Below are 27,498 nucleotides of genomic sequence, written 5' to 3'. Positions count from 1 at the left end.
CCTCATATTGTTGAAATTACCACATAGTCTCGCTTGCATGTGCGCGCAAACTCAAGCTGACACAAAGGCATGCCTGCACATTGTCTGCACATTCATAATCACACTTTCATAACCACACATTCTCGTCTTCTTTCCCTCTCTCACACACTCACATGCTTTTCTCAGGGATGTTCTCTTGCCTTGAGAGGAAATTATTTCCCAGCATCGATGCCCTTGGAGAAAAAATTAACTTTGCATTCATGCCGGTGCAATTGTGTACAGGAAAAATAAAACAGAACCAACAAGGAGACATTGTGCAATAGGAGCCAGAAAAAAAAGTTTTTCCAGATTACACCACTAGTTCATAAGCAATGCTTGCAATGTATTATGTATTGCAATCCCTTCAGTTTTAAATGTAACCATCTTGCCTCTTTATCAGCATGTATTGAAGCAGTTCTTGACTATGTTATGCAAATGGGTGAATGAGATGCTTTCAGCTGGATCTAAGTAAAAAAAATAAAAACTGCTTTGATGAATATACGCATGTCAAACATTTTGCACAAAATGAAAACAGCATTATATTGACACAACAAGCCAAGCAGATCTATGCAAATACCACAGAATTAATGAAAGTCATTTATTGCAGTGTACACGTGTTAATATTCAAAGGTAACTGAGATGGAACAAAGCACTCAAAGTTGCACAAATTACAAATACACAAATTTGCTAACTGAGCCCCGGATGGCCAACTGCATGAAAGACGTCATCTCATTGCAGGTCTTTAAGTTAGGTACTACTTGACAGATCCATCTTAAGCAATCCAACTACTTACTTCTGCATCTCAAAAAAAAAAAAAAAAAAGGAGCGGGTCAGGTCGTCCCTGCTCATGGCCAAAACACTATCTCATCGCCAAGCCCGGCTGTGTGACTGGACAGGGCTGGATTTAGCACTGCATGCCTCATCCATCTTTGGCACTTCCAGTCTCTCTCCCTAAATCAGACAAAGATGGATGAATTTGCAGGAAGCCTCACTCCTTCTTTCCATTCACTCCCTCACCTTGAGAAAGTTACCCTGCTCCACTTCCTGCATTTGTCTGCCCCTTACCTACACTCATATTTTTTTCTCGTCTCCTCTACTTTGATCTTGCACAATCACTCTTCTTACAAACTCTTGTCCCAATCCCATGGTCTTTTCCACAGGCTAGCCCCTTGCCCTTTATATGCAGTATAACATTATTCAACTTGTTAAAATACTAGACAACTTCAAACAGTTGTGCATGGTCAAAACTTTGACCATGAAATGTAGTTAACATTCCTGTATTTTAGCTAAAACCATTTTTTGACTTAATTTTGTTGTGTAAACGTAACCAAACTGCAACTGAAAATATAATAGAAAAGAGTAAATCTTGCTACATGTGCCTGTGGCCTCCCGTGTCAACGAGCACAAGAATGGCATCATGAACATTTAGCAGCATTATCTGGCATATTTCCATTTGCTAGTTAGCATCATATATATTGTATAGCTGTTGGGAACATCATTAGATCAGTGTACGTGACAACTGATACTTCAAAATGAATGGGGCTATCCATTCAAGTGGTCAAGACTCAGGCTAAACACCAAAAATGTAAACTTCATAATGGTGTTACAGGAAAACTTGAGGGATCCCCAATGTCATTAAGCTTTATCCTCTGGGAACTCTCCGTGTTTTTGCAACATGTTGTTCCAGTTCTTCCAGCCAGTTACTATGTCAATCCCAGTGTTGCAATAGCAATGCCAGAGATCACCGGTGTCAGTGGGCTTATCCTGTGGGTATGATGAATATCTTAAAAAGAAAATGTCACAGCCAAAAAGCTAACTAAACCCCCAACACTTTTATCTGCTTTGGTTTAAAAAAAAAAATGTGGGAATCATCCAGTGTCTGCATTAGATATCATTGCAATCCAAAGCAGGGGCATTTGATGAGCGTTGCCATTCAGAGTCATGCACTTGGGTTACCAAAAGAAATTTTTGTTTAAACTCTTTCAATCTGACAGTGGTTTAATGGTTTACCAGCAAGCATCTTGCCTTTGCCCAAGCACTTGATGATCACAAAAAAAACAAACAGGTGTCCCGTAATAAAAGTAATATTACTTGAGAAGTAACCTATTTCAATCTTTGTCATTCGGTGTAAGTGTTAATTGTAAATCACTGTCATCACCCCAGCTTTTGATGAATAGGCTGATCAGGCACAGTTCTTATCCAGTCCTCATAAGCTCCTCATCCTCAGGCTCATCCTTTTTCAGCTAACCTGACCATTGTAGAGCAGCCAAGGACAAGCAAACCCTCTCCAAGGGCTAATCTCCCAGAGAATCCAGGATTATGAGCAGCACTAACAGTGACTTCACTATACACACCAGGCTGAGCCAGCAGCTTAGAGGGATTAGAAGGTTCTCTTCTCAAGCTTTAGGACCAGGTATGCACTAAAGTCATGCTCCTAGACCCTAGACCACAAGGAGAAAACACTGATGATCAGGTGCTTCTGTAGAAGTGATGCTAGGATTTAGTCTGACTTAATACAAGCACAGGCCAAGATTCTATTTTCCTTGACTCTACAAGGACATGTTTGGACTGCACAGCTGAACACAAAGAAAAGATTTATCAGATTCATGACTGTTAAATGGCGCGTAACAGATTTTCTTCCTCTACAAATCAAGGTTGCAGACAGGCTAAAAATAACATTACATACAGGTTAAGGTTAGTGCATGACATTCACAGCCTCTTTCCAATGTATGTCACTCACTGCTGCATGCAAAGGCTTTACCCAAATTCTTCATCTAGACTACAGATGGCACTGTTGCCTCAGTGTGGCTAGACCTGAAGACCTGTTTCTCATAATGATAATAATGACTTCAATCAAACTGATTGACAACCTTTATTCATCCTTTATAAGTTCATAAATGACCTACTGAAGTACTGCAATATTTACATGGGCGCATGGGAGCATTAAAAATTAAAATAAAAAATAAAAGATCACAGCTTCAAATCAAATGACTCCAAATTGTGCAACTACAAGAGTTCAATTTAGCCTCAGTGCTTTTCCTGTAAAAAATAATTCATGTCAGCATTTTCTCAAATGTCCCTTGGTTTTTACCAATTCCATCAGATTGGTGAGAAAAATCAAATGCAGACACGTTCATCCACTGACCAAGGCCAGAGAGTATTAAAAACTTGAGAAAATGGCTTTCCACACTCCCAGCTCTGGGCTAGTTACTCTCTCAGTTTAAATGCTGTCCAAAAAAAGACCATAAACTCGACACTCAAGTTTTCCATCCGCCGAAGAGTGAAATTATGAGACAATTGCCTTGACTTAATAAACAAAAGAAATGGAAGTAACAGCTGACCCCGCACGGGTGAGCAACAACTTGAGGTGCACGTTTGGATGGGATTCACATTCAACCATCACAGAACTGAGTGAACTGAGTGAACGGCGGAAGAAAAACCTACCAGAACTAAGATGTCTTTTCTTCCCTTCCTCTTATGAATGCACTCTCTTTATGAACAGTTTGTTTTTTGTTTTTAACAAGATGCCGCATGTTAATGACAGAGTTAATCGCAAGTGTAATAAAGCTGTTTCAGCTGCTGTTCAGAGGGGTAACTGAGAAGCAGTGGAATATGTCATACCTCTGATCCTGCTGCTGCCTTAATGACAGATGCCCTTCTTAAATCGTCCAGGACAATTATTGCAGGTGCAAATTTGCCAACAAACAGAAATCCAAAAACAACCTACATATCCTGCTCTTAAACTGACACAGATGGGTAGAAAATTTATACTCAACTTCTATGAAAACATGTTAAAAGATTTAACAAAAAAAAAAAAAAAGAAAGAAAAAACGCTGGTTTATTAAATTAGATTTTTCATTTACAGATAGAATGGAAACAGTAGCAGACATCAGTGCAGACATGTGGGATCTCTTAAAAATAACATTTACTGTACAGCTTGTTTTTCTCCTGGTTACAGTCATATCATTAATGCAAATGTAGTAATTAGTGATATTAGCTGAACTTAAAAGAACCTAGAAAGGGGAAGAGCTAATACAGTCCAATCTGTGGAGACACTTTGTATGTTTGTTAGTTATTTTGAAATATGTGGATTTAACTCCCAGGCAGGTGGCAAAATCACTGCATTTGAGCATAACAAATGTCCTCTTACAGAACCAAACCTGATTAAAAAATAATAATTTATACAACCGCTCTGGTCACATTGCAAGGCTACTTGAGCTGCCATGTTGCTCCAAGGACAGATGTACACAAGGGCGTCTAGGACATTGTAATCTGCATCGACTCCAGCATCTCCTCCACCGTCTTCATGGAGCATTTGTTCTCCTTGGTCCCACGACCAGCCAACTGCAAGTCAGAGAACGAAAGTGAGTGGCAGAGACAGAGTAAGGGGGGAGAGAAGGGGAAAAAAGAGGGCATCAACTCATTAGATCTCTCTGCCAACTAAAGTAATGGAGAGCCAAACACACTTAAACACAGCTTCACAGAATCAGAGATAACCTGATCCACCCAGTAGCATGCTTCAACGACTAACCAAAAACATCCTTTTCTCCATTTAGAATGGAGAAGTATAGAAGCAGAAATAATCAGAGACGCAACAGTGGTCATTAAATAGAATTGGTAAATGGGTCATGCAAAGTAAAATAATACCTCCAATCAGGATTTTTCCTCAACTGTTGCGTAAGTGCCATTTTCATTTTGAGTGCGCTCCGAGACAGGATGCCCACATTAGTCCTCTTCCATGGCCTCTAGTATAGAAGTATGTAACACCCTACTCTAATTTCTGCACTGTGTCCACAGGGTTTTGCAGGAAGTGCTGCAAATTATAATCCGCAGACATGTATCAGATTACTCATGCAAACACACAGAAGCACACACTTTTTCTACCCAATTTAACTTTGCCACAGATAAGGCACCCCCTCAAAAAATACCAATACGAAAGGCGACTTCCTTAACCATCGGCAAGGAACCAGGGACCCAAAAAGGGTCAGTTCAATTAACTTTACCTATACAGGCATAGATTTAATTTTGTAACTATGTCTAAAGAAAGACATACATGGCAAATGATATCAGCTAATAAAAGTTATGTGCCCTGCTCATGTTCACTTAATTGTAGTTACTGTATGTTATGACAATTCTGTATAGTAAACTACAACATATATGCAGTGAGTAAATCCAGAGTAAACAGTTCTGAGGCTCTATATTCATGTAGTCAGCTGGTTGAGGTCATGCAAAATGTAAAAGCATAGTAACAGAATCAAAATCAGATTAACAAAATGCTAATAATCAGCATGTCATTCTTCAGTTTTGGCATGTTAGCATGCCAACACATGCTGAAGACCTGCAGTTTCTGAAGGGACCACTTAACGCCATCCCTAAAAGTGAGTCTTGCTTTCAGTAATGAAATTAACATGTTTAGAGCTGGTCTCAGTCTCTTAACAATTATAAGACTGTTAAATATTTTCAGAGCTAATCCATTGGATAACAGCATGCAGCCACTTTTATTTTTTTTTAAGTTAGAGAGCTAAGCCTGAGATGGTGTGGATATGTGCAGAGGAGGAACAAAGAACATTGAATATGGTGCTGCCATGCAGGAGGAAAAAAGGAAGACCACATAGAAGGTTCATGGATGTAGTGAAGGAGGGCATGCAGAGGGCTGGTGTGACCAAAAAAAAACATGATGCTTGGGATGTATGAGGAATAACACCGCTAAGCAGATTATTCTAAATCTTACATATACCATAAAGCACTGATTTATTGCTGTGACATATTTAGTCACTCAAGCTTTGGTCCTTCTCAAGCCTCTACAAACAGGAAATAAATGTAGGCTTCACCTAGTCCATACTGTATTTCCATGGTAAAAGCTTTTTCCTTCTCCTTTTGCCAAACTCCAACTTAGAGAGGGCAGTTGGCTAAGGTGTACAATTGGGTGTGTAATTTCCAAGGGTGACTCATTCTTCTAGATTTAGGGCGTGTGTGTGTGTTTTTGTGTGGTGGGGTAGCTATAATGATCTGTGCATTTCATTGCTTTGCTGTCTAATGCGCCATTACTCTGAGCCCAGTAGTCAATTATCTCCTCGGCCTGAGGTGAGACCACCACATTAACTCCTGCTCTGCTCTACAAGTAGGAGCAGACTAGACAGCTCCACATCTATTTAGAGCATCTGATAATGGAGTCATGACGCAGTGTGAGCCTCTGTCCGTGACAGAAGAGCTAATCAGAGAATTTGTTTAGAGAGTTAGGGCAAGAGGCCAGGCTATGTGGTACTACTTTCACCCCTCCTGGAACAACAACACACACATCTCCAGGTCTCCTGCACATCCAACTTCACCACGGTAATTACTTTTTTTTTTTTTTTAAATGCAACCCTGTCAGTCGTGACCCCTCACCAATGTCTGCTCCCTCGTGCGCTCACCTGCCCACAGTTTCCTCACACAAAGGTATGACAATCACCAGGTACCGGAGCCTAATAAAAGTGGACGACTGACAAGGGCGACGCTTTAAAGGAGCAATCAATCAGCCAGCACAAGCGCACAGCAGCCTGCAGCTGTCTGATGGAGGGCAACACCGCTGTTCCCTTTTAAAAATCTCAAGAGTCATTTTACCCGAGGTGAGATCGAAGAAATAAAGGAGGCAACCTCACACCTTGTCATTTAACTCATCTCACACAACAAAGGGAAGAAGGAAAAAAAAAGAAGCACACGTGACACATGGTGGCAGCCAGGCATGCATACACGTAATGTGGTCACACGCTCGCAGCTGAATTGAAATCCACACAACTCCACTAGGCAACTTAAACAAATACTAGAGGTTGCAGAGCAGGGCAGAAGCAGAGGGCTGCGATGAATCTCACATCATGCTCCCTGGAGGACAAAGGTGTGACTGACTGAGGTGTTTCATTATCGTCAGTACAGGGTCAAAATCACACATAATCTAGCTTTTACACACTTGTCCAATGGCCTTTAAGAGTAGCTACTACTTTAGCCTGCTATTACAACTTGGCCCAGAGTATTTTCATCTTGGCCATTATTTTTTTAAGCACATTAAATCCCTGGGAAAAAATATAAATTGTTACAGAACTGGTAAATTCAGAAAAAAAATACACCAAAGATTTTTTTTCCTATAAAACTAATGAGAAAACTTTATATAGTTAGGCACTATGAAAGTGTATCATGTACCAAACAATCAATTTCTTTCATTAGCTATATCACAGATGTGTTTCCTGTCTGTGATTAAAGCCTTTAACACACTCCTCGTTATGCTACTGTGTAACAACATTTAAAAACTTACTTGTAAAGCCCAATAACATGCATCGGGGCTGTTTTCTTATTTTAAGTCTTAGATATATGAAAAAATGCTATCAGTGTGGGATATTCATCTCTTCCCCTGCTAAGATCAAAGCTTTTCTAAGACAGGATAAGGTCAGTAAGCACAAAAACCAAAGTGAAAAGTAGTATGGACTTGACATCAGTGAAGACATTCTAAATTGACTAAGCCAGCTCAACATTTTTTAAATGTATCCAGACATTCTGCAAATATAAAAGTGCTAATCTAAACCAAATAAGCTGCACCACTTCAATAGCTCTTCTATTTTTATTTTATTTCTATTCTTTTTTCACTCAAATCGAAGGAGCAAGTGACAGCTTAGAGCGGTTTTGTGACACTTCTGCAAAAAACATTCACCATCATGTTACATGCACACTTTTTTCCAACAGAGCTGTCAGATTTGTCTGAGGGCTCAACATGTGAAACGTGCTTATAAGGCAAGTAGAGTCAAATGTGGTGAGACGAGGTCTTTAGAGGCTCAGCAGGAAGCCTCACTCAGCTTCTGCAGGACCCACAGAAGCTGAGTGAGGAACCACTTATTACATTACAATCGTTTGGTGCCCAAAAGAGCAACACATCTGGCAAGTATGGCAAATAATCTTTATGCTTTCGTACTTTGGTTGCCAGGACGACACTGTAAACCATTTTAGTGATAACATCTTACAAACTCCTTACTTTTGCCCCTTCCTTGCTAAAGCAGCAAATACATGCATGCATGTCCACATCCATCCTTTATTACCCTTATTTATCGCTTCCTTTTTTCTTTCTCTCCCCCAACTTTTGCTCTCTACAGTAATAGGGCAAAGCAAATACTTAACGGAAGACTGGCTCACAGGGAAGACTGAATCTGTTTGTAAAATATTAAAACAGCAGCTAGTTAAACACTGGAACTGAAGAACGTTTTTTGGAATTGCTACGAACCTCCTACATTTTTCCTCAAATCCAGCTACGGGTCACTATATCCCACTTTGAGAAAGACTGAAGTAGACTACTCTCACGCTATAGTTTAGTGTGTTGTCCTCTGAGAATCAGCTTGTGGCTCTGAAAGAAGCTCATCTGTGAAGCCAGTTTGCAGGATAAAGTCTTAGCAGACGCTGTGGCCTTAAGTCAACACATTAACAGTAAATGTACCCAGACACAGTAAAAGACGTCAGGGTTGTTATTACAGCCATGCAAGTCAAAGGCATCCTACAGGACTGCTGTGCATTTAAGGGTCAATACTCGGTGGTGAATACTTTTCACATTCTATGCAAATAAGGGGGATTTTAGGATCTCTGAATATTGTGTGCAAATACTCCATGAAAGCTGCAACATAGCAGAAAAGTCTGATTGGTGGTTTTCAGTGTCTGGTAGAGTGAAGATTGATGTGGGGGGAAAATGTTTTTCAGTGGGAAAGAGACACCAAACAAAGAAAAATGAAAAGCTAGGTGCACTCACATCAGATCTGATTAAAGTCTATTTGTAACTCACCTTATAGGCTCTATTTATTTGAGTGGCAGCCCAAGCAGCATACTTCATGTTGTCCTTCTTCACCTTGGCACTAACTTTAGGACTGGCAGCGATGTGACTTGCAGACTAGAAGGGAAAAAAAAAAAAGATGGAAGGAAGATGCAAAGGAGAGAACAGGGGAAGGGGTGTTCTTATATCAAAACTTGGTGAAACAGCAATAAAAGCGTAATGGAGATGAATGTGCAACCACTCCTACCATCTACCACTCCACTAGTCATTGTGGCAGAATGAAGAGAAAAAACAGACCTTGGCCTGATGACACAGGGGAAATCATTTACGGAGAGGAAAAAGTGAGCATTTTAATGCTTCATACGTAAATTGTCACTTAACAGGGCCTAATTTCTCCAACACCATTGATTCCCGCCGATGAAAGGACCTTGTATGTTTTGAAAAAAGCCTGACGTGCAGTGAAAGGAGCGCCATGTGAATCACGGTCTCTGCCTGCCCCAACAGCTCCCCTCCGAACCACAAATCCCATGTCTTTCCCATGTTCCTGCCATCATCTCCACGCAGCAAACCCCAGAGGGCTTACCCTGCCTGCACTTCAAAGCCCAACCTACCAGTGTGCTGAAACTTTAACTACGCACCAATCAACCTGGCCCTATTTTTTCTGTAAAATGGTTTGGCTTCTGTATTTTTTTAGTAAGCATTTTTTTTTTTTTTTTTTTTTTTTTTTTTAACTCAAGAGAAACCTCAATTTAGATGATGTCAACACAGACAGGCTATCCCTGAATAACTGTGTGCACGACTGTGGAGGGGAATCCCCAAGTGAGTGTTGTAAGTTACCAGTCCACAACCAGCCTGTGGTCAGTGCTACCAGGTCTTGTGCCACACTGACTCAGATGGTGTAAGATGGTGAAAGTTTTCCCTTATGTTGAACTTGCACCTGTCACTGTTTGGACCATCGAGGCTAGCTGACAATGTGCAAAACACATTAAGACAGATCTTTAACTACTAAAAGAATAAATAACCACCTGAAGTATCCTTTAAAGACCCAATGGTCTTTGGACGATATATATAAAAAAAAATAATAATAATGATAATAATAATCATCATGAAAAAAAAAACCTGCTCTTTCGCCAGTCAGACTTGAGAATAAGCAGGACTAAATGTCTTGGATCTGACCTTCACTGCTCCTCTTCTAGACCTCTGTGAGGTTTCAGAGGGTGTGGGTTGATGTGAGGTGTTTGGACTATTTGAAGAATCCCAGTGCAGAAAACAGGAAACACCAGGGCTCGCTGCGTAAAGAGCTGCTTCCACTTTCTGCCTATTGCTCCCTGCATTGCTTTGTTTGTGTTTTTATGTCAGGTCTCCCTTACATATGATGCACTGGCACTAGCACACAATATCCTGTTTAAACAAATATGTAGATGAAGGGGCTATCTGGCCAATATTCCAATTAAACTGGAACCTGATTGGATAATTTGCCAGTGCAGTCACAAAATAGTGGCAGCAGCTGTGCTGCTCTCTCCCTTATGCTTTTCTCCTTTTTAGCCCATAACTACTTTATTTATTCAAGTCATAAACATGAAAAAGTCTCACCAAGGGGGTATTATTACTAAAATAAAGGGCTCCAGAGGGGCAGGCTTTTCCAGTGCTGGAGTTCACCGTCTGAGTCAGCAGCGAGCTGACCCGTCTGAGAGCACTTTCTTGCTCTCCCCAAAAACATACACACACACATACAGATAGAGAAAGTACAGTCTTGACACACTGTGGCCAGCCTCAACCTTGAAAAACCACAGCGTTACAAAAAAAGGCTCAACCACTGTTGTATTTCTTTCCCACTTTCTCTTCATTCAAAGCAGCACTCACCATGTACAGACCAAACAATGCCCTCATGTTTCGGTTGTTCAGCCTCAGCGCCTGGGCAAAATATTTCCTGGACAGCTCCAGGTTTTCCAGCCCCCCCTGAGTGTACTTCACCTGTGAGAGGAGTCATTAAACACAAGCAACAAGCTGTGTTAAAGGGCAGCTCAAGCAATGACAACATGACATCTGAATAAACAACATATGACCACCCCACGTAAACATTTTTTTCACAAGCCTATATTCCCAGTGACATAAGCACATGTCAGTGTTTCTCAGTGTTATAAAGAGACATCATTCACTGAGAGCTAGCATTTATTCCACAGTTTGCTCTGTATTTGGTGACAGACATCCAGGCGGTTACCTACCTCAGCGTACTGCTCACAGTACAAGTGATTGTGAGGATTGATCATCATCAGCTCCTCCAGGCAAAATGCAGCTTTTCCATAGCTGTGAAAGTGACAAAGAAAACAGTAAGCTGATTGATACAGCTGTGGATGGGTCATCCTTTAGGTTGTTCAACTGTGAAGCACAACAGCTATGCTCAGTAAATTCACAGGTCTGAGATGAGACTGCACAGGGTACACGTCATTTCACAGGTGACAGACTTATAATATACAAAGGCCCACCAGATGAGAGGTTTATTCACACGCTTACAATAAAGGGTATTCAGTCTAGACAGCTTGCTAAGGTAAAAGCCTATCTAGTGTGGTGATTCTTCCTCCACTGAGGACACTGTGTCCATCTGTGTGTTTTTCCTGTCTTTAATGTGTAGTTAACTACCTTCCTGAGGTCAGCACTACAGTAAGAGCTGGCACACTGTGCCTATACTCAGATGAGATCACTTCTCAGCAGCAGACTGCTGAGCTGTTGACCTCACACTAATCTGCTGCCACTCCACTTCTAATACACAGTTTCCCCCCCTCACAGGACCAGGCCAAGACAAGCTAAGATACAGTATATCATTGGACACAAAGCTATAAAACGTCTGCACACCTAACCAAATGCAAGCTAGCACATAGGCACACAGCCGAGCCAGAGCAGACCTACCAACAGAAAATGGGCAAAGTTTTGTGGTCAAGCCTTAATATCTTAAGGAATTCTGTATTTTTATTTGCCTTTCAAGATTTTACACATATCTTAACAAACTTTATCAAAGAATAAGCTGAAAAACAAAAATCTTGCTTGTGTGAACAGGCTTTTATGCTGTGATAGTTAAAGACTTTTTCTCACTTCATTAAAAAAAGCAAAATGCAAAGATGCATTTTGCTTTTTATATTGCTCTTGTGAGAAATGAAATGGTCCAACTGTTGCTTGATATAACATGAAACACTTATCAGTTTACCTGAAGTCTGCCATGGTAACTAGCTGAAAAATTAAGAGCATAGGAGCTAAAGAAAGGTGGGGACACAGAAAGGAAAAAAAAAAACAGTGGAAAGGGGCTGAGTAGAAAGGGAGATCAGAGGGCTTGGGAGGTTGGGGGCTGCTTACAATTACTACTTCCTCTCTATAAAGACTTTCAGATGTGCTCGTGCAATAGCTGTGGCCTACACCAGAGCCTGCTCCATCAGTCTTGTACTGGAGCCAAATTTGTACCTCTTCTACTCTTCAACGAAAGCTTCTAACCCAATCTGCTCTTTATGGCAGCTTCTAAGCTCCCTCTACACCACAGTGCTTGAGCGAGGGTAGTGTCACCATCATGTGCGAGACTCTGTATTTATTTCTTTTGGAGGTTAGTAAAACCATCAGCAGTGGCTTACCCCCATTTTAATACCACATTCTGACTATGCATTGGACAAAAATGGATTCAAAGTATGCTTGAAAAAATTATTACTATTTATCCTGCAATTTTGGATGACCAGTCCAATTTGGTTGAACAGGCTCATAACTTGGGTCAGAATGAGCGCCAGCAGCAGATTCCAACAGTGGCTCTGAGCAATACTTGCAACAGACAAAATAATCTCCTGTCTAAACATCAGCGGCATAAGGATTGTTTTAACAGTGTCAGCTCAGAGGCTATTAATTACATTCTTAATCTGTTAATGCTGTCTACTACAACCCTAACAGCAGCAAGGCAGAGACAGACTGCTTTGTTTATTTTTAGCTTCCAGGGTGTTGTGCAGTGAGGGGAGGAGAGTTTATTTCTCTTGCTTTGCTTCTCCATCAACTTCTGTTTTTTCTAGCAGCAGGGGGGCGACTAAAGTGCCACCACCTTCTCCTGGGAATTTCACAGCAAGTGTCCTCTCCCTCTGCCTCCTGATCTATCCCTGTGGAAAAGAGTGGTGATAATGCCTCACTATCCGGAAGAGGAGGAGGAGGGGAAACAGGGAGTTTGTAACCCAAAATAAAGAAGACAAAGAAAAGAAATTGACACGCCTGTAGATAGAGGGCTGTGGGAGTGAATGGTGTGATATTAGAAGTGTTGGGATAAGCTTGGAGATAATCCGCTCACCCTAGGATTTCCTCTGGCTACTACAGCAATAAAGCCTCCCAGACAAAGCATGAAATATCCAATAAGTAGCCTTCTCACCGTGCTACACATTCCTGCTGCTGCTGCCTTCCTACCAGAGCAACAGAGCAACAACAGTCAAGTGTCTCTGTCTCTCTCTCACACACACAGACACACACATATATATTTTTTTTTAAAAATGTTGTTAAACTGCAGACACCGCTTGACTAACTTCTGAGCCCCAGACAATTAAGGAAGGATGAACAGTGACACAAACAAAATTATTTTTTTCTTACAGTGCTCTTGTCTGTCTGGCAGTTCTCCCTGGCAACTGAGATATCAGGCTGGGGAGTCTTTCTGCTCTCATATGTCGGAGAGGGGGCTTAAGCCTGAAATCCTATTAAACCAGTCTTATGTGGCAAACTCAGCCAGGGTTCTATTCAGACCCCTGGCTGAGTTAGGCATCTCAACGCCTTCCATTGTGGCCATCCAACGGCCCTCTGGAGATCAAGCCATCAGAATGATGTGAAGTCCTGACACAAGCAACCCAAACATGAAGCAGCTGTACCAAGTCACTTTTTATCTGATAACCTTGATTGGACAATTCTCACTCAAACAACAATTAAATACTAAATTTTTGCTACACAAGATGTCTGGATTAATCCATGTGCATTTGTTAATAAACTATGATGAACATGGTGATGCTGTGCCCTGTGTTAGCTGTTACAAAATCACATATTGGAGAATCCTTTATCTAAAAGAAAAGGGTTTGTTTATGCTCCAACTGTATAAAACAATGCTTCAGTTTGACCATACCATCTTTTAAAAATGTTTGACTTGAATAGTGTTTGGATTTGGGTATTGTAACTGCAAAGGTGGGTCCCAGTATAACCACAAAGAATGCAAAGCTTTTAAAGCTGTACATAGAACAGGCACATGAAAAAGTATATATGCAAGGATATTTGGCTCTGCTTTCAGGGAAGTGAATACTACAATAGTTTTGGTTAAAATATAAAAATGGATTTACTCATGTTCGTTGATGTAGAGCTCTGACAGCTCATGCCATGCTTCCTGGTCTCCAACAAACCTGTAAGCAAACACTGACATTAAATTCTCTTCCTCCAGAGGAGTAAAACAATAAATGAAACTAACATATTAAAGAAAAAAATATTAGGATTAAGCAACCACTGTGTATTATAATAACAATGACAGTCTTGCAGCTGACAGCGTTTGTTGGCATTTTATGCTCAAATCATGCCAGCACTCTTGAAAGCAGGTTCGTTTTTAATTAAAATAAAAATCTAGGGAGATGAAGAGAAGGGGGTGGCTGATCCCCCCTTGTAACAAACACTCACTGCTCCAAATACTCATTGAGCTCCCGGATGGCTTCAGTGCTCTTCCCCTGGGCCTTCAGTATGGAGATCTTGCGCTTCCTTGCTGCCTATAGGGCAGAGTGTAAACAGGATTAGGAACTCAGCTTCTCAAGTGGTTGAGAGGGTAAAGAGCATGAGGGAGTGTAAGAGTTGTGAGTCTAAGTGTTTCACTTTTCAGTGTACCACAAGCTTTCTTAAAGTTCCATTATGACACTGAATCATTTTCTATAAGAAAAAACTGCACTTTTTTTCAAAGTAACAGCCACAGAGTCAAAAAGACAAGACTCTTTCAAGTTAACTTTTTTAAGTTTATTCATATTGTTACTGCGGGACTTTAATCATAATTGGAGATAGTTAGCGACCATGTCCAACGGGATACGGACACACATTATGAGTCAATGTTTGGAAGTTGGAATGAGCTCAGTGGCTGAGATAAAGTGGTGAGTCATCCCCTAACCAAGTGGGGAAAATGGCACACTCCTCCAAACCCCAACGCCTGTCTTCCTGCCGGCACAGCACGCATCTAGCACTGCACCAGCCTGACTTACATCAGCTGAAAATTGCTTTCCGCTTCATTTTGATGTTGAACTGACCTTAAGGTGGATTAGATTCTCATCAATCTGAATTAGAAAGTATTGCCCTGACTTTTCCAAATGTTAGACTCCCCCCAGACCACCTCCTTCTTCTCCTTTTGATAGTAAGTGAAAACCTTAACAGGGGCTGCTGCTCCATTAGGAGTGCACTGCCCTGCCACAGCTTATTTTATTTATGGACTGGCACTTGATTGAGTGGGGCTTCCTCTCATAACCAAAGCCATTGAGGGCTGTGTATGAGTCATGTCTAGGGACTGTAAATCTGGGTCTCCTCTGACACTGCCATCATAAGAAATCCACTTATCCATCAAGCTGGGACAAAGACCTGCTGACACACTGCAGCTTTAACCAAAAAAATAAATAAAAGGAGCGCTGTGCAACAAAAGAGACATCATCGTCATAAAGGAAAGAAATATTTTAACATAAGCAGTAAGCAGGCAAATTGAGAGAAAATTAACATTTCATGAATTTATCAACCAGTAGTGAACTGTGAATGGGTAATTATTTCCTTTTAATACCTTCTTTAATAAGGTTGGCTGATCTGAACTGCACATCTTTGAGCTGCAACTTATTTTTCAAGAAGCTAACAAGACAGATGAAGAATAATGTCCTGAAATTCTTCAAAGGAGAGAGAGGTGCTCACTACATCTGGTCAGCACTTTCCCAATAAAATCTGAGAAGAGATAAGAAGGCTGGCCCTCTTATCTCGAGTTGGAGTGACACGCTTTGTATCCATACAGCAACATCGTGCATCACAATTCTATTGCCTACCTGTATTCAGACTATTAAAACAAAGATGCCGCCAATTTAATCTGCAGTCTATCATGAAATGTAGAATTTATACTCACTTCAGATTAAAGATACAAGTAAGATCTTTCCTCATCACACACCCACTTCTCTTTGCCCCCCCTCCCCTTTTTTTCTTGGATAAAGAACATCTTTGGGCTCAAAAGAACATATGGAACTTGTTGCTCTGAAAAGTCATAGCACTTTATTAAACATAAAGTAACTCCAACTTACTCCTCCCTGTTTTTTTCTAGCTACTGATCCAGAAAAAAAAAAAAAAAACCTGGCATTTGACTATCTGATCCCTCTGTCGTTATGACTCTTTTTTTAATTAATGCTCTGAGGACACTCAAAGAGTACAAACTAGCATATTTGCGTCAACACTGCACCATGAGTTGACCTACAGCATTCGTTCCCTATGATGAGACATGAACACACAACACAGGTGGCACACTCAGCACACTGGACATGTGTGAAACAGGTTAAAAATGTATTTTATGCATTTATTTATTTTTTCCCCACAGGTATGTTTGCACCCATACACAGCAGAATGGATGTTTTTAAGTTACAATCGAATCCTTTTTTAAAGTCTGAAAGTCAAACGCTTCCAAGAGTTTTCAGAGTATACTTCACATTTATGTGGTCAATAAACATTGACGTGAGGCTTTAAACTTCACATCGCTTTTCCCGCACAAATAAACTCTTGTCTAGCAATGAATCGCTAATTGCATATGATTGTGGGTCAACCTCAGAAGTCGTCTGTGTGACCTCAGCGGCTTATTTAAGAAATACTAGCTTTTTATATTGAACAATTAGGGTGAAATGAGAGCGTTGGAATTTAATATTAACGTAATCACTAAGTCCACTCATTTTTAAACAAATCCTAAACTAGCACATCCTTTTTTGCAAATGCTGTTTGCACCACATAATCTAAAATACTCACAAGAAGAAATAAAAAGGTGGAAAAATTGCATTTATGCACGCAGACAAGAATTTTGCCAGCTCATTGCTGTAGGTATTGGAACATAGCAAGCAATGGAAGGGCTAAGAGTTTGAAACATTTTTTGGACAGCGCCATGGCAAAAAAAAAACCTTGAGCAATTTTTGTTGATTCAACAATTTTGGTTAATGGGTACCACATCTATTCCACAGCCTGTAATTACAACAGCTCAGTTTCCAATCTGTGCTTCGCATGCTGGGATGCCTCGCAAGTCTTCCTTGTGGTCGCCAATTTTCCGCCATTTCTCAGGCCCATCCCCTGCCCGAATCGTAAGAGCATGTTGGAGAACATGTAGGGAGGAGGCAGCCCTCACAATAAGACAGGTGACCTAAGTGATGTCATCGAATGGTCACTCCACCCTGCGTCACAACACCCATTGAGGACAAGGATTGTGGGAAAAAGTTTAAGGTTAACATCTCAGAGACAGAGGACATATTTGTCTGTTTTGTTCCATTCCCAGTCCCAGGTTTGAATGACAGCCTACGCTTGAAAGGGTGGCAGTCTCTAGCACGCAGAGACCAGGAAACAGACCATTCCCTTTCCGAGTATGTCCCTGCAAGCTACATTAGATCCGTGCCATGTCAGGGAGGTGTCCTGGGACTCACTGAAATTACAACTCCCATTATCAGAACAGTGGATATATTTAAAGCAATTCACTACAGATCATTCTAATAACAAAACATAAGTTGGCTAAGTGCCAATCACTGTACATGACAACGACAGCACTGAAGGAAAATCACAGAATTTGCAACTTTAATCTCATTTTCGTTAGTGTGAGTGCGACAAAGCCCAGTCAGAATATTCACTGCAATCACCCGAATCTTATTTCCTTGTTTGAAACGAACCGACAGAGTCGTTGAGGAGAGCAGGCAATGACCAAAATGTCAATGACACTTTTGTGCTACCAAATATTGGTAGGCATCACGACTGAAAAATTAAATCAGTGTTGGTAACCCATCCTTAAAATGTTTGCTCTGTGCTTTAGTTACAGCCATACTTGCAATTGCTGGATCCAGAGCAGGTCTGGTTCCGGATTGGTTCAATAACTGCACTCATTAAGCTCAGACACTAATCTAATAACCTCTCATTAAACTTTTTATCTTTCTTACTGCTCAATAAAGCAACAGCTGGGTATCTGTTTCATTGTTTTCAGAACAACCCATAGACATTATAACGCTACCATAACATCATCCATTGGTTTGTAAAGTCCTGTTCTGAAGCCTTGTTATGTTTTTTTGGGGGGGGCCATTTTGGTTGCAAAAGACCAGATGTATTGAAAAGGAGGAGGGATTGTCTAATGACCTGTGATTGACAACTCATTAGCCAATAAACATGCAGCTTCATACCACAGATAATTCTCCACTTGAAACATAGTATGACCAAGATTTACTCAGCAATAAAATGTTTATAGATGTCACATGACGAAAAAACAAAACAAAACCAACAAAAAAAAAAAAAACATTTTTCCCAAAGACTTCTATTGGACTTGAATTCTCTTTCCCAACCACAGCTATCACCATATGGTGGCATTCAGATGGGATGCAGGATTTTAGGCACTTTGCTACATCCATATTTTACATTATGTATGGAAAACTATTATCAATCCAACAATAAACCTTATATGACTCCTGCTGAGCATCTATTTTTCCGGGTAGTTTTCGGGTTTTAAAATAAATTGTCACTACCTCTTGAAAAAGTAGCATTTGGTTTTTTTTGTTTGTTTTTTTTTATCTCTAACAACCAACAGATCATCACAGTCAGAGGAAAAACTGAATTTCAAGTTCTTGTTATTTCTAGCCTTAATGAAAGCTAAAACATTTTGAACTTGACGTTTGATCTGATGCCTTATTTGCATTCGTTAAAAATACCATTGCACTAGTAGCTGTTATGACACACAGTCATGGTCAGTTACTGAACACTGAAAGACAACACACTGCTCCATAATCAATCATGGTAGCTAGTGTTTCTGATATGCATGATGTCATCTGGTAGGAAGGAGGTGCCAGCTAACAATTTCCAGGAAAAGAATGTTAACCCAATTGCAACAGAAGTATAATTTCTCTTTTGTTTTCTCATGTTTACAGCTCTACACAGCTGAGTGGTGTAAAAAGTTCTCAACAGCTGGCAGAATGCACCATGTTTACCTTGGTAAGCCTTTCAGTAGTTACAGAACTGTTATGCAAGATTTAAAGAAAGATGTAATGCTAAAGTTATTTTTTCTGTAGCTTTTCTGTCAATATTATGTAGTCTGAATCCAGCATAAGGCTGGATAAATAAAAATGTACATTTATAATTGTAAAGTAAAACAAAATTATATTTATAATAACCAGCAAAAATAATTTACAATCTCAGTGTAAAACAGCGACAAATAATTATAAAGTGAGTGCGAGAGAGACGGGAATGATGGGAGGCAGCAGCTCTTGCAAGATAAAGATAGGGAGACTATTTCTCCATGACACAAGGAGAACAACCATATTCCTATTTGTTTAAAGCACAAAGCTGATGTTGTGAAATGAAATCCAAAGTATCTATGATGTGTCTCTAGCACACTGCCTGCTGAAAGAAAATATCTAATACATCTAAAGGGATCCATATGTCAGCATGGCACAGGACTTGTTGAACATCTTTAGCGGGGGGGGACCAGGGGACGGGGGAGGGCTACAGCCAAAATAAACAAGCTACTTTCTTCTGAAAACCCTTTAAAAGATTTATTTTCTTGCATGGCCACATGTCCTTATGGAAACAATTACCAGCAGGTACATTGTGTTTAAGGATGGTATGTGGGTTTGGCAGAACACTGGCTAGACAAGTTTCTGCAAGTCATTTTACAGTGATGGATAGTAAATTGAAAAGAAAAGATGGCAAGGAGTGGGCTTCAGAGAATTACTTCAGACTTGTTTGTATTACCAGCTTAACATCCAGCAGCACTTTGCACCTGAAGCCAGTAGAGAGCAAAGGTGAGGGAAGGGAGCTTATCTCTGTTCAGTTGGGGTGGAGGTCTAAAAGGCCCAGTAAATCATCATCTTCAAAGACCGGAGCTATATTTACGCTTTACTTCCACCAAACATGTCCGCCACTGACTAAGACTATGAATCACCCCCCCAGCCACCCAGCCCCCTCCCTAAACACTTTTTAGTTGTGTGGGTGATAGGCTGATCAGCAGTGTGGTTGAGGCCAGAGGCCAACTGGAGTTTAACTTAGCTACTCCCTCGCTAACGCCGAATTGCCTCGACAGATTTAAAGCCCTCCACAAAGCTGAAACCACAAAGTGAAGCAAAGTAGAGCGCTAAGCAGGGGACTTTTCATTTTTTCTTTCCTTACCGTATTGGTGGGGTCGTCTTGGAGAATGGCATCATAGTGCTTGTTGGCCTCATCGTACCTTCAGCATGGGAAAGTGGGGGGAAGAAAAAATTTTTTTTATTAAAATTAAACCAATCCCTATTCCCAGTCAAGTAAAATTAGATGGTTTGGAAATCAAAAAGAAGAGTTCAAGACAATCAAGTTTCTGTACACATTGTGGCAGGTTTCTAGGATTACAATGAGGCTGTACAGAAATCAGTAGTGATCTATAGAAAGAAAGAAACATTCATTTAAGTTTAGGTTATTGGTCATACGGAGGCTTATATAATTTCACAATGGCTCATGACATCAATACAAATAAAACTCCCTGTTTTTCACATTGTATTTTCATTTGATTGTGTAGTTTTTTTCACCTTTAAACAAAATTAAAATGCTGCCTTTACATCTGTCTGGGTCTGCAACAATGTTTTTCTCTCTCTGGGCCCACACATTTCCACAAAACATACATATGAACCTGATAGGCTGCTGCTTCCCAAAGAGTGTGCTTCAGACTGTTGGACAGGGCCAACAAGAACAAATACATGAGCTATAAATACTGGATCATATGGTTACAAATAAATAAATAAACAAAAATCTTGCAATCGGATGCATGTGCTCCCTACTTATGATGTGAAACCAGGCGCCAAAGAATGTTTTTTCTTATAAGGAGTAATCTGCAGTGCTGATGTTTTAGCAAACAACAGCATGGTTCCTTGATCACAAATGGTTCCTCCCGCAACAGACAGAAGCACCTCTGGTTCCCATTAGCAATGAGCAGCCCTACTTCCAGCACTGATGCTTCCCTCACATTCACTTTATTACTCAGCCACACTTTGGGAGATTTCAGATGGCACCAGGCAACCACTCACGAGCCACTTTGATTTGCTTTATTTATTTAGGGACCAAACATGTGTGTGTATGTGTGGGCACGCATATGCATGTGTGGAGGGGAAGGCCCTTACTGTTTGAAGCTGCGTCATTCAAGTGTAGCTCTGTCTGCTGCCAATTAGATCCCAGTGTGGAGTTTATTTAATCTGACAGTGCCGAAGCAATCACTCTCAATTATCACATAAACTCTGACATAACCGATAAACCAGCAATGGTAATCTGGGTGGGGAATGTGAGTGAGGTAGTAAACAGATTGAATTACCCTGACTTCAGCTCAGTACAGACTAAAATACCCCCTTGTTTATCTTCCTTCCTCAGACTCCTTGTTCTGATTGTGGTGACATTTCAATATTTACACGGCCAAGACACTCTTAAAGCACTGAGATCAAAACAGAGAATGCAAAGAGAAAAAAAAAAAGGCAAATAAGAAGTAACAAAATAAGGAAACAACAGCAGAATAGAAACCAGAGAGGGCTGAGAGACCCCCAGAATAACAGTGGGATCTAACCACTTCCTTCCCGGGAATCCTTACCTCAGTCTAAAGGGCCACAGGACTACCCAGCACTGAACCTTTCCTCTCTCCATTCCCTTCTTTCTCCAAAAGGAATGCTGGGTGATCCAACATAAACACACATTACCCCACACACTGTACTTACATATATCCAGACCACTGTACCACTTAGGATCTGCTAACATTTTCTTGTCCCCAAGCCTCTCAAAGTACCATACATAACAGTAAGGCCGTGCTTTTTTTTTTCTGCCTGCCCTCTCTCCCAATGCTTACCTTTCCAAAGCTTCCAGCCTCATGCCCGTTAATCGCTTCACTCTGTGGCTATCTGGAAACTGCTTCCTCAGTTCCTGTAGACAGGTCTGCAAGGATGTGGGCAGAAGGGAGACCAATTATAGATGGCAGTATTTAAACTTTATGTTACGCTGACTCTCACGCAAATACCAAAGCTTCTTTGATACAAACGGTCTGTCTTGAGACTTAACTGAACAACCAACGATACAAAGACATTCTCGCATAAGGCAAACTTCACTGTCTTAAATAAACTATTGTTTCTCTGTTACACATTGGGACAGCTACATTACTATATTTTTAAAAGATTTTTTTTTTTAAAGTGCAGATTCTCCTACTTCCACTTTTTCTTCCTCTTCTACACAAAGTCTGAATTTGTGAAAGAGAAGACAATAGTAACAATAGCATTCAGCATTATCATGAATGAGATGGAAAAGTCTGCAGTGTGACCTGGATCGTTTCTGCTATCCATCAGCTTAAGTCTAGTCCTTCTGCTTTTTTTTTTTTTTTTTTTTTTTTTTAAGTCTGGCAGAAGTGCTGAGAGGATAGCCAACAGACAACTAATTCTAATGATTGAGTTCAAGCCTTCTCTGTACTCGGTGAGTCACTCATTTAGCCAAAGGGAGCTGTCACATCCATACTGACTGGAGATGAACTACTTGATTTACTCCCCCCCCCCCTTCTAGTTTTGCATGCAGATTTGACCATTTTCATATTTCTGAACCTAAACTCTGAATAATTACGTGACGCTTTATGATGACAAATAAATCCTAAAGGGAAAAAAAGGTGGAACTTTGTTAGAGATGGCCAAGTTCCGTGAACACTTGAAGCATGCATCTCCACGTATTTGTTACATCCACTAACTCCAGTTCTTATTAAACTGTTTTTCCAAAGTACAGACGGAGTAAAGACCACTTGGCCAAATAAATATCAGATTTTCACATTTGGCAGCGCAGGTGCTGCAAAGTAGTAATGGTTGTGAGAGAGTGAAGCTTTTGGGTGTGTGAGGAAGTGCGACGAAAACTTACCAGAGCCAAGTCATCCCGACTGCAGTCCAGGGCTGCAATCATCACCTGCTCATAAATAATCCATACTGGGCAGAAAACACACAGACAAAGAAGACAGTGTTGACGCCCTTTCTATTCCACTGTCTGTCATAACATCTAAAACTTGATATATTAAACTATACACTTGACACAGAGACTTAGAGTCTGACTGTAGAGCTGCATGAAGATGTTTTTTCCCTTTTCCACAATGAGAACCAACAGTTTATTATTATTACTAACAAAACTGTTCTGTTTCATTTAATACATCATGGAACATTTATCATTTTCTTTATGACATACACTGAATATTACTTAAAAACTACCCTGCCGTATTAATAACATCCATAAACACCCTTCTGAAAAATTTTACAGGCATCCTATTGATTTGCTAGCAGTGAACTGGTCATAAAATGTAGTCAATTTCAGTAGGTTTTTTTTTTTTACATTTAAGGAAGATTCTTAGAGCAGGAATACACATGTATATTCAAATTATAAAACTTTTTTATATCAACTGGATTCAACTGGTTTCAGTTAATTCAATTTCAGTCAATTTTCAGAGTGGCCATGTTTGTTTCTAATTCATTTTTACTGTTAAAAATGTCACTGATTTAATGTGAGATTTTGAATTTAATTTTTGTGATTTATTTATTTATTTTTTTTGCTTAAGTAAGTGGGAAATGGATTATTACTTAAACAGCTTTTCTACTTTGAGCCTATGGTTACCTATGGTTATACTATATTGCATGGTTTATAACTATCACACAGACACACAATAACACTCCAGTGGGTGGAGTGGTGACTTGGGGTTCAGTATCTAGATCAAAAACACTTCAGCATGTGGAACTGACATCTGGACGGGAACCGAACGATTTCTAAGGAGTAAAAAAAGCTTCTATGGGGGTCAAGTGGGGAATTTTCTCAGATTTGACTATGTTAGATAGAATGATCCTAAAAATAACTGACTGTACGACAAATATAAATAAATATATTTATTTAAAACTATGTTTTTATTAGTCCTGACAATCATTTTAATTACATATTAGTTGCAGAAGCTTTGCAGATCACTTTGAAAGCATTTACACAACCATAAACACAGGTGGAACATCTTAATATGGTTTTGTGTGAATTCAAAAACGGTCACCATGACACATCAAGATAGGCTTGACTTGGCCTGTGGTCCTTAAGTTAGACTGTTTGAAAGTTACACTCAACCCTATAATTTGCTTTCCTCACTATCTTGAAATGGTGCCTATGGCTCAAGAGGTAGAGCAGGTCATTTACTAATCATAAGGTTAGTGGTTCAATCCCTAGCTGCTCAAATCAGTATTCCGAAAGCATCCTCGGGCAGAATATTGAACTGCAATTTAACAGAGTGTGAATCTCTGTGAACGCTAAATAGAAAACACATAGACATAGAAAAAGCATTTGTGAATGGGGAAATGAGACATAAAACATTTTGGATGCTTAAGTAAAGTAGAAAAACACTATATAAGAACCAGTCTGTTTATGGTTTCCAAATAAATTCTACTTTAATAATACAATACAAAGTGTTAGTATGGAAATAATTATCTCTTGAGGCACCAGGGGAAAAAAACAACAGTCACAATTTGGGCGGTTTAGTAAGAGTGCAGCAATATTCTGAAGAAAAAATCCTGCAAATATTACTAGCATTCTTAAAAACAGTGCTGACGCATTGTGAAACTAAAGTAGTTAAACTAACAATTCTGTAGATTCCATGCTGAGATGTTTCGCTCGGGGTTGTATGACTGTTATAACACAGACTGTAGTTTTTGTGCCAAAGCAAGTTGGATCTGCTCAATGTGGTCGGGTTAACAACATATTGTGACTGTTTTCATTACAAATACAAAGATGGTACATATCAGTTTCTGAGTTTATATCAGTTTATATAACTATACCGCTAATGCTTAAACAATCCAAACATTGTAACGCTTTTCAACACCAATAAAATTATTAATGGACATTTACATAGGTGTTATAGGTGGTTATATGACAACACTTTCTGCATTTTCTTCCATGTTATATTTATTTGCTTGTGAAGCAAGTCATGCTGAGCCTCACCAACATAACACGCACTAACCCTTTAACATGTTTAACTCTGTGGTGAGCTATAAAAATATGAAATGTTTATTGACAATTTTTCTGTAAGTCAATTTTAACATTACAACATTCTATAATACATAACAGAGTGCTTGCACAAGTCGACTAATGGAAATCAGCGCAACATGTTAAGCCAGCAGCTTTGATAAGTAAACTAGACATGTTCAGCCAAATGAAATACACCCAGCCTCCACCCAAAAGGTTTTATGCCAAAACAAACAAATGTCCTTAGTTTTTCTTCACTTTAATGATTCCAACTCATGTTTTGATAATTGCCATCTCATTTCACAGCCAATTTAGGAGTTGGTTTCAATAAAAGCATAGCATGTCAAGTGTGCGTCCGCCTCTTTTAAGGGGTTTGTGAATCATTATGATTTGAGGAAAAGGGAGAGTTTAACAGAGTAATGCAGCAGGGCAGCTAAAACAATAAATAAATTCTGCAGGAATAACAGTATGGTGTGCACTGTGAAAGGTAACTGAATACACTCATTATTCCTTTTTTCTTCACACTATTAAACTGTGTAGAGCTGTATTCCTGCTCACTGTATTTCTGGAAAATAATCATGTTTTAGAGTTTTTCCTGACAATCTACCAATTTAATTTCTGTATCGAAGTTTACTCATCAAACCAAAGATATAAAATTTGAACTTGTTCACCCTTTTTCATTTTAAGCATTAACACCTGTCCAGACTTGTATTCTCAGAACTGTCTTTGCTTATCTGCATGTTCCACATCACAGTAAGCTCAAGATCATTTCCAGAAATTAACGTTTGATTCTCTCTAAGAACAAGAATATTACTATTGACAAATTTTACTGAGGGTTATTAAGTAGTTTTAGTCACTACAAAGTATAAATCCCCAACTATTGCCTAAATACTGCAATTTTGAAGGTTGCCACTAGTGAACGGGAACAAACAACTCACTGTTTGTTACAAATATATAAATCAAATAACATGTCATACAAAGACTAAATTTTCTCTGCTTTTATGTTTAGTCACCTGTTTTAATACTACCAAATAATATTATATAATCCGTAGTCTTAGGTGTAACGCTCCACCTAACCATACACGCAAAAACATGTCTATAATGATATAAGATGACGATCTTCAGATTTATTTAGCCTTGACACACTTACTGTCATCTCCCAGTTTAGATGCATGTTCACTAATGAGCTCTTCACCAACATCCACGATCTGTTCACTGTTTCTGCAGTTATCTTCTCTCCATTTCCGCAGCTTATCTCTCATCTCTTTGGACAAAGACAATGACAAATAAGGACAACTACAACCTGAGACAATTAACAGATTGCAACACAATTTACTATTTCAATACCTTCACTTCTGTAGCACTCTACCACACGTTTTTCAAGTGTGGACTCAAACCTTTCCGGCATTTTAACCGGTCTGGCTGAAGAGATTTGCGACATTAGGACCATTACACACATCAAACTTCATATACTATGCATGTATTTAGCTCAACAGATTTGACAGCGTGACACGAAAATGTTCGACCTACTAGGAGACGTTATGACTGCACACGAGTGCAGGCGGAGAAAAGGCAGCATCAACATTAGTACGGTACTGCGTTACTGTCGCGGTGTTCCAGCTCTCTTACAAGACCCGACACCTGCGTAGTCTCAGATGTGGTGGCTACCGTTAGCCGCTGCATTAGGCTAAACCAGGCTAAAATGATAACAAGCACTTTGTCTTTTCTTCAAAGAGACAAACGTCGGTTTCCACTGCACACTCCCGGTGCTTTCACGCCATCATTACTCTGAAGCTAGGAACAATGAAGCGGTTACTGACTACTGCGAACATAAAACTGACAGGGTAGCACACTGTGCTAACTATGTTTAGCTAACCACTTTAAAGGGTAGCTTGAAAGCTCGTGTATTAAGTCTAGAACAGCGACGACTCCACGCCATGTCAATGCGCAAGATAACGCTAAAAGCTTTCAAAAAGTAAGAACACGTGACTGTGTGACACTTGAAGAGTAGCTATTTTATATTTAATCTTACCTTCCCATCCTACATCGTACATTTCTGCTACCGACGCCATCTTTTCCTTTGTGATAACGTACGCCGTGCTTACGTCATGGACATGCCCGCTGCGATTATGCATTATTATTATTATTATGTCCAAGTCTTTCATAACGCGTGAGATGTGCTATAATTCATCCAAACAGCTTACGTATTTTTTTATTCATACAATAAAAATCCTTAGTGTTTTTGTCTAGACTTAGCCTTAGGGTAAATTAGGTCCCTCTCTTGCATACCCATTGCAGTATTCAGCAATACATCCCAAAATAAATAGCAGGTACAGAAGGCATTTACAGTCCAGATGATGTCGTTTTCGTGCTCCATTGCCGTTTTTATATGTTTCCCTTTTAAGTATTGGGTAGGATAATCGGCATCTCGGTTTCCTCTGAAAATATGAAATGTGCTTTCCAAG

At 39.8% G+C, this 27,498-nt stretch overlaps 1 protein-coding gene across 1 annotated transcript; it reads right to left on the bottom strand.

The window, feature by feature from the left end:
• Window positions 1–2,877: 2,877 nt before the first annotated feature.
• On the bottom strand, window positions 2,878–27,131 carry emc2 (ER membrane protein complex subunit 2). Its single transcript, XM_031729873.2, has 11 exons — window positions 27,066–27,131; window positions 26,184–26,297; window positions 22,913–22,977; window positions 21,870–21,955; window positions 20,180–20,237; window positions 14,462–14,547; window positions 14,134–14,193; window positions 11,026–11,107; window positions 10,664–10,774; window positions 8,813–8,917; window positions 2,878–4,362 (listed from the first exon to the last, which is right to left on the bottom strand). The coding sequence occupies exons 1-11, from the start codon at window positions 27,103–27,105 to the stop codon at window positions 4,276–4,278; spliced, it is 894 nt and encodes a 297-aa protein (XP_031585733.1). The 5' UTR covers window positions 27,106–27,131; the 3' UTR covers window positions 2,878–4,275.
• Window positions 27,132–27,498: the final 367 nt, after the last annotated feature.

Source organism: Oreochromis aureus, linkage group 11 (assembly GCF_013358895.1).
Source record: "Oreochromis aureus strain Israel breed Guangdong linkage group 11, ZZ_aureus, whole genome shotgun sequence".
NCBI classification, from domain to species: Eukaryota; Metazoa; Chordata; class Actinopteri; order Cichliformes; family Cichlidae; genus Oreochromis; species Oreochromis aureus.
The sequence above is the reverse complement of the archived record's forward strand: the minus strand, read 5'-3'. Positions and strand labels throughout refer to the sequence as shown.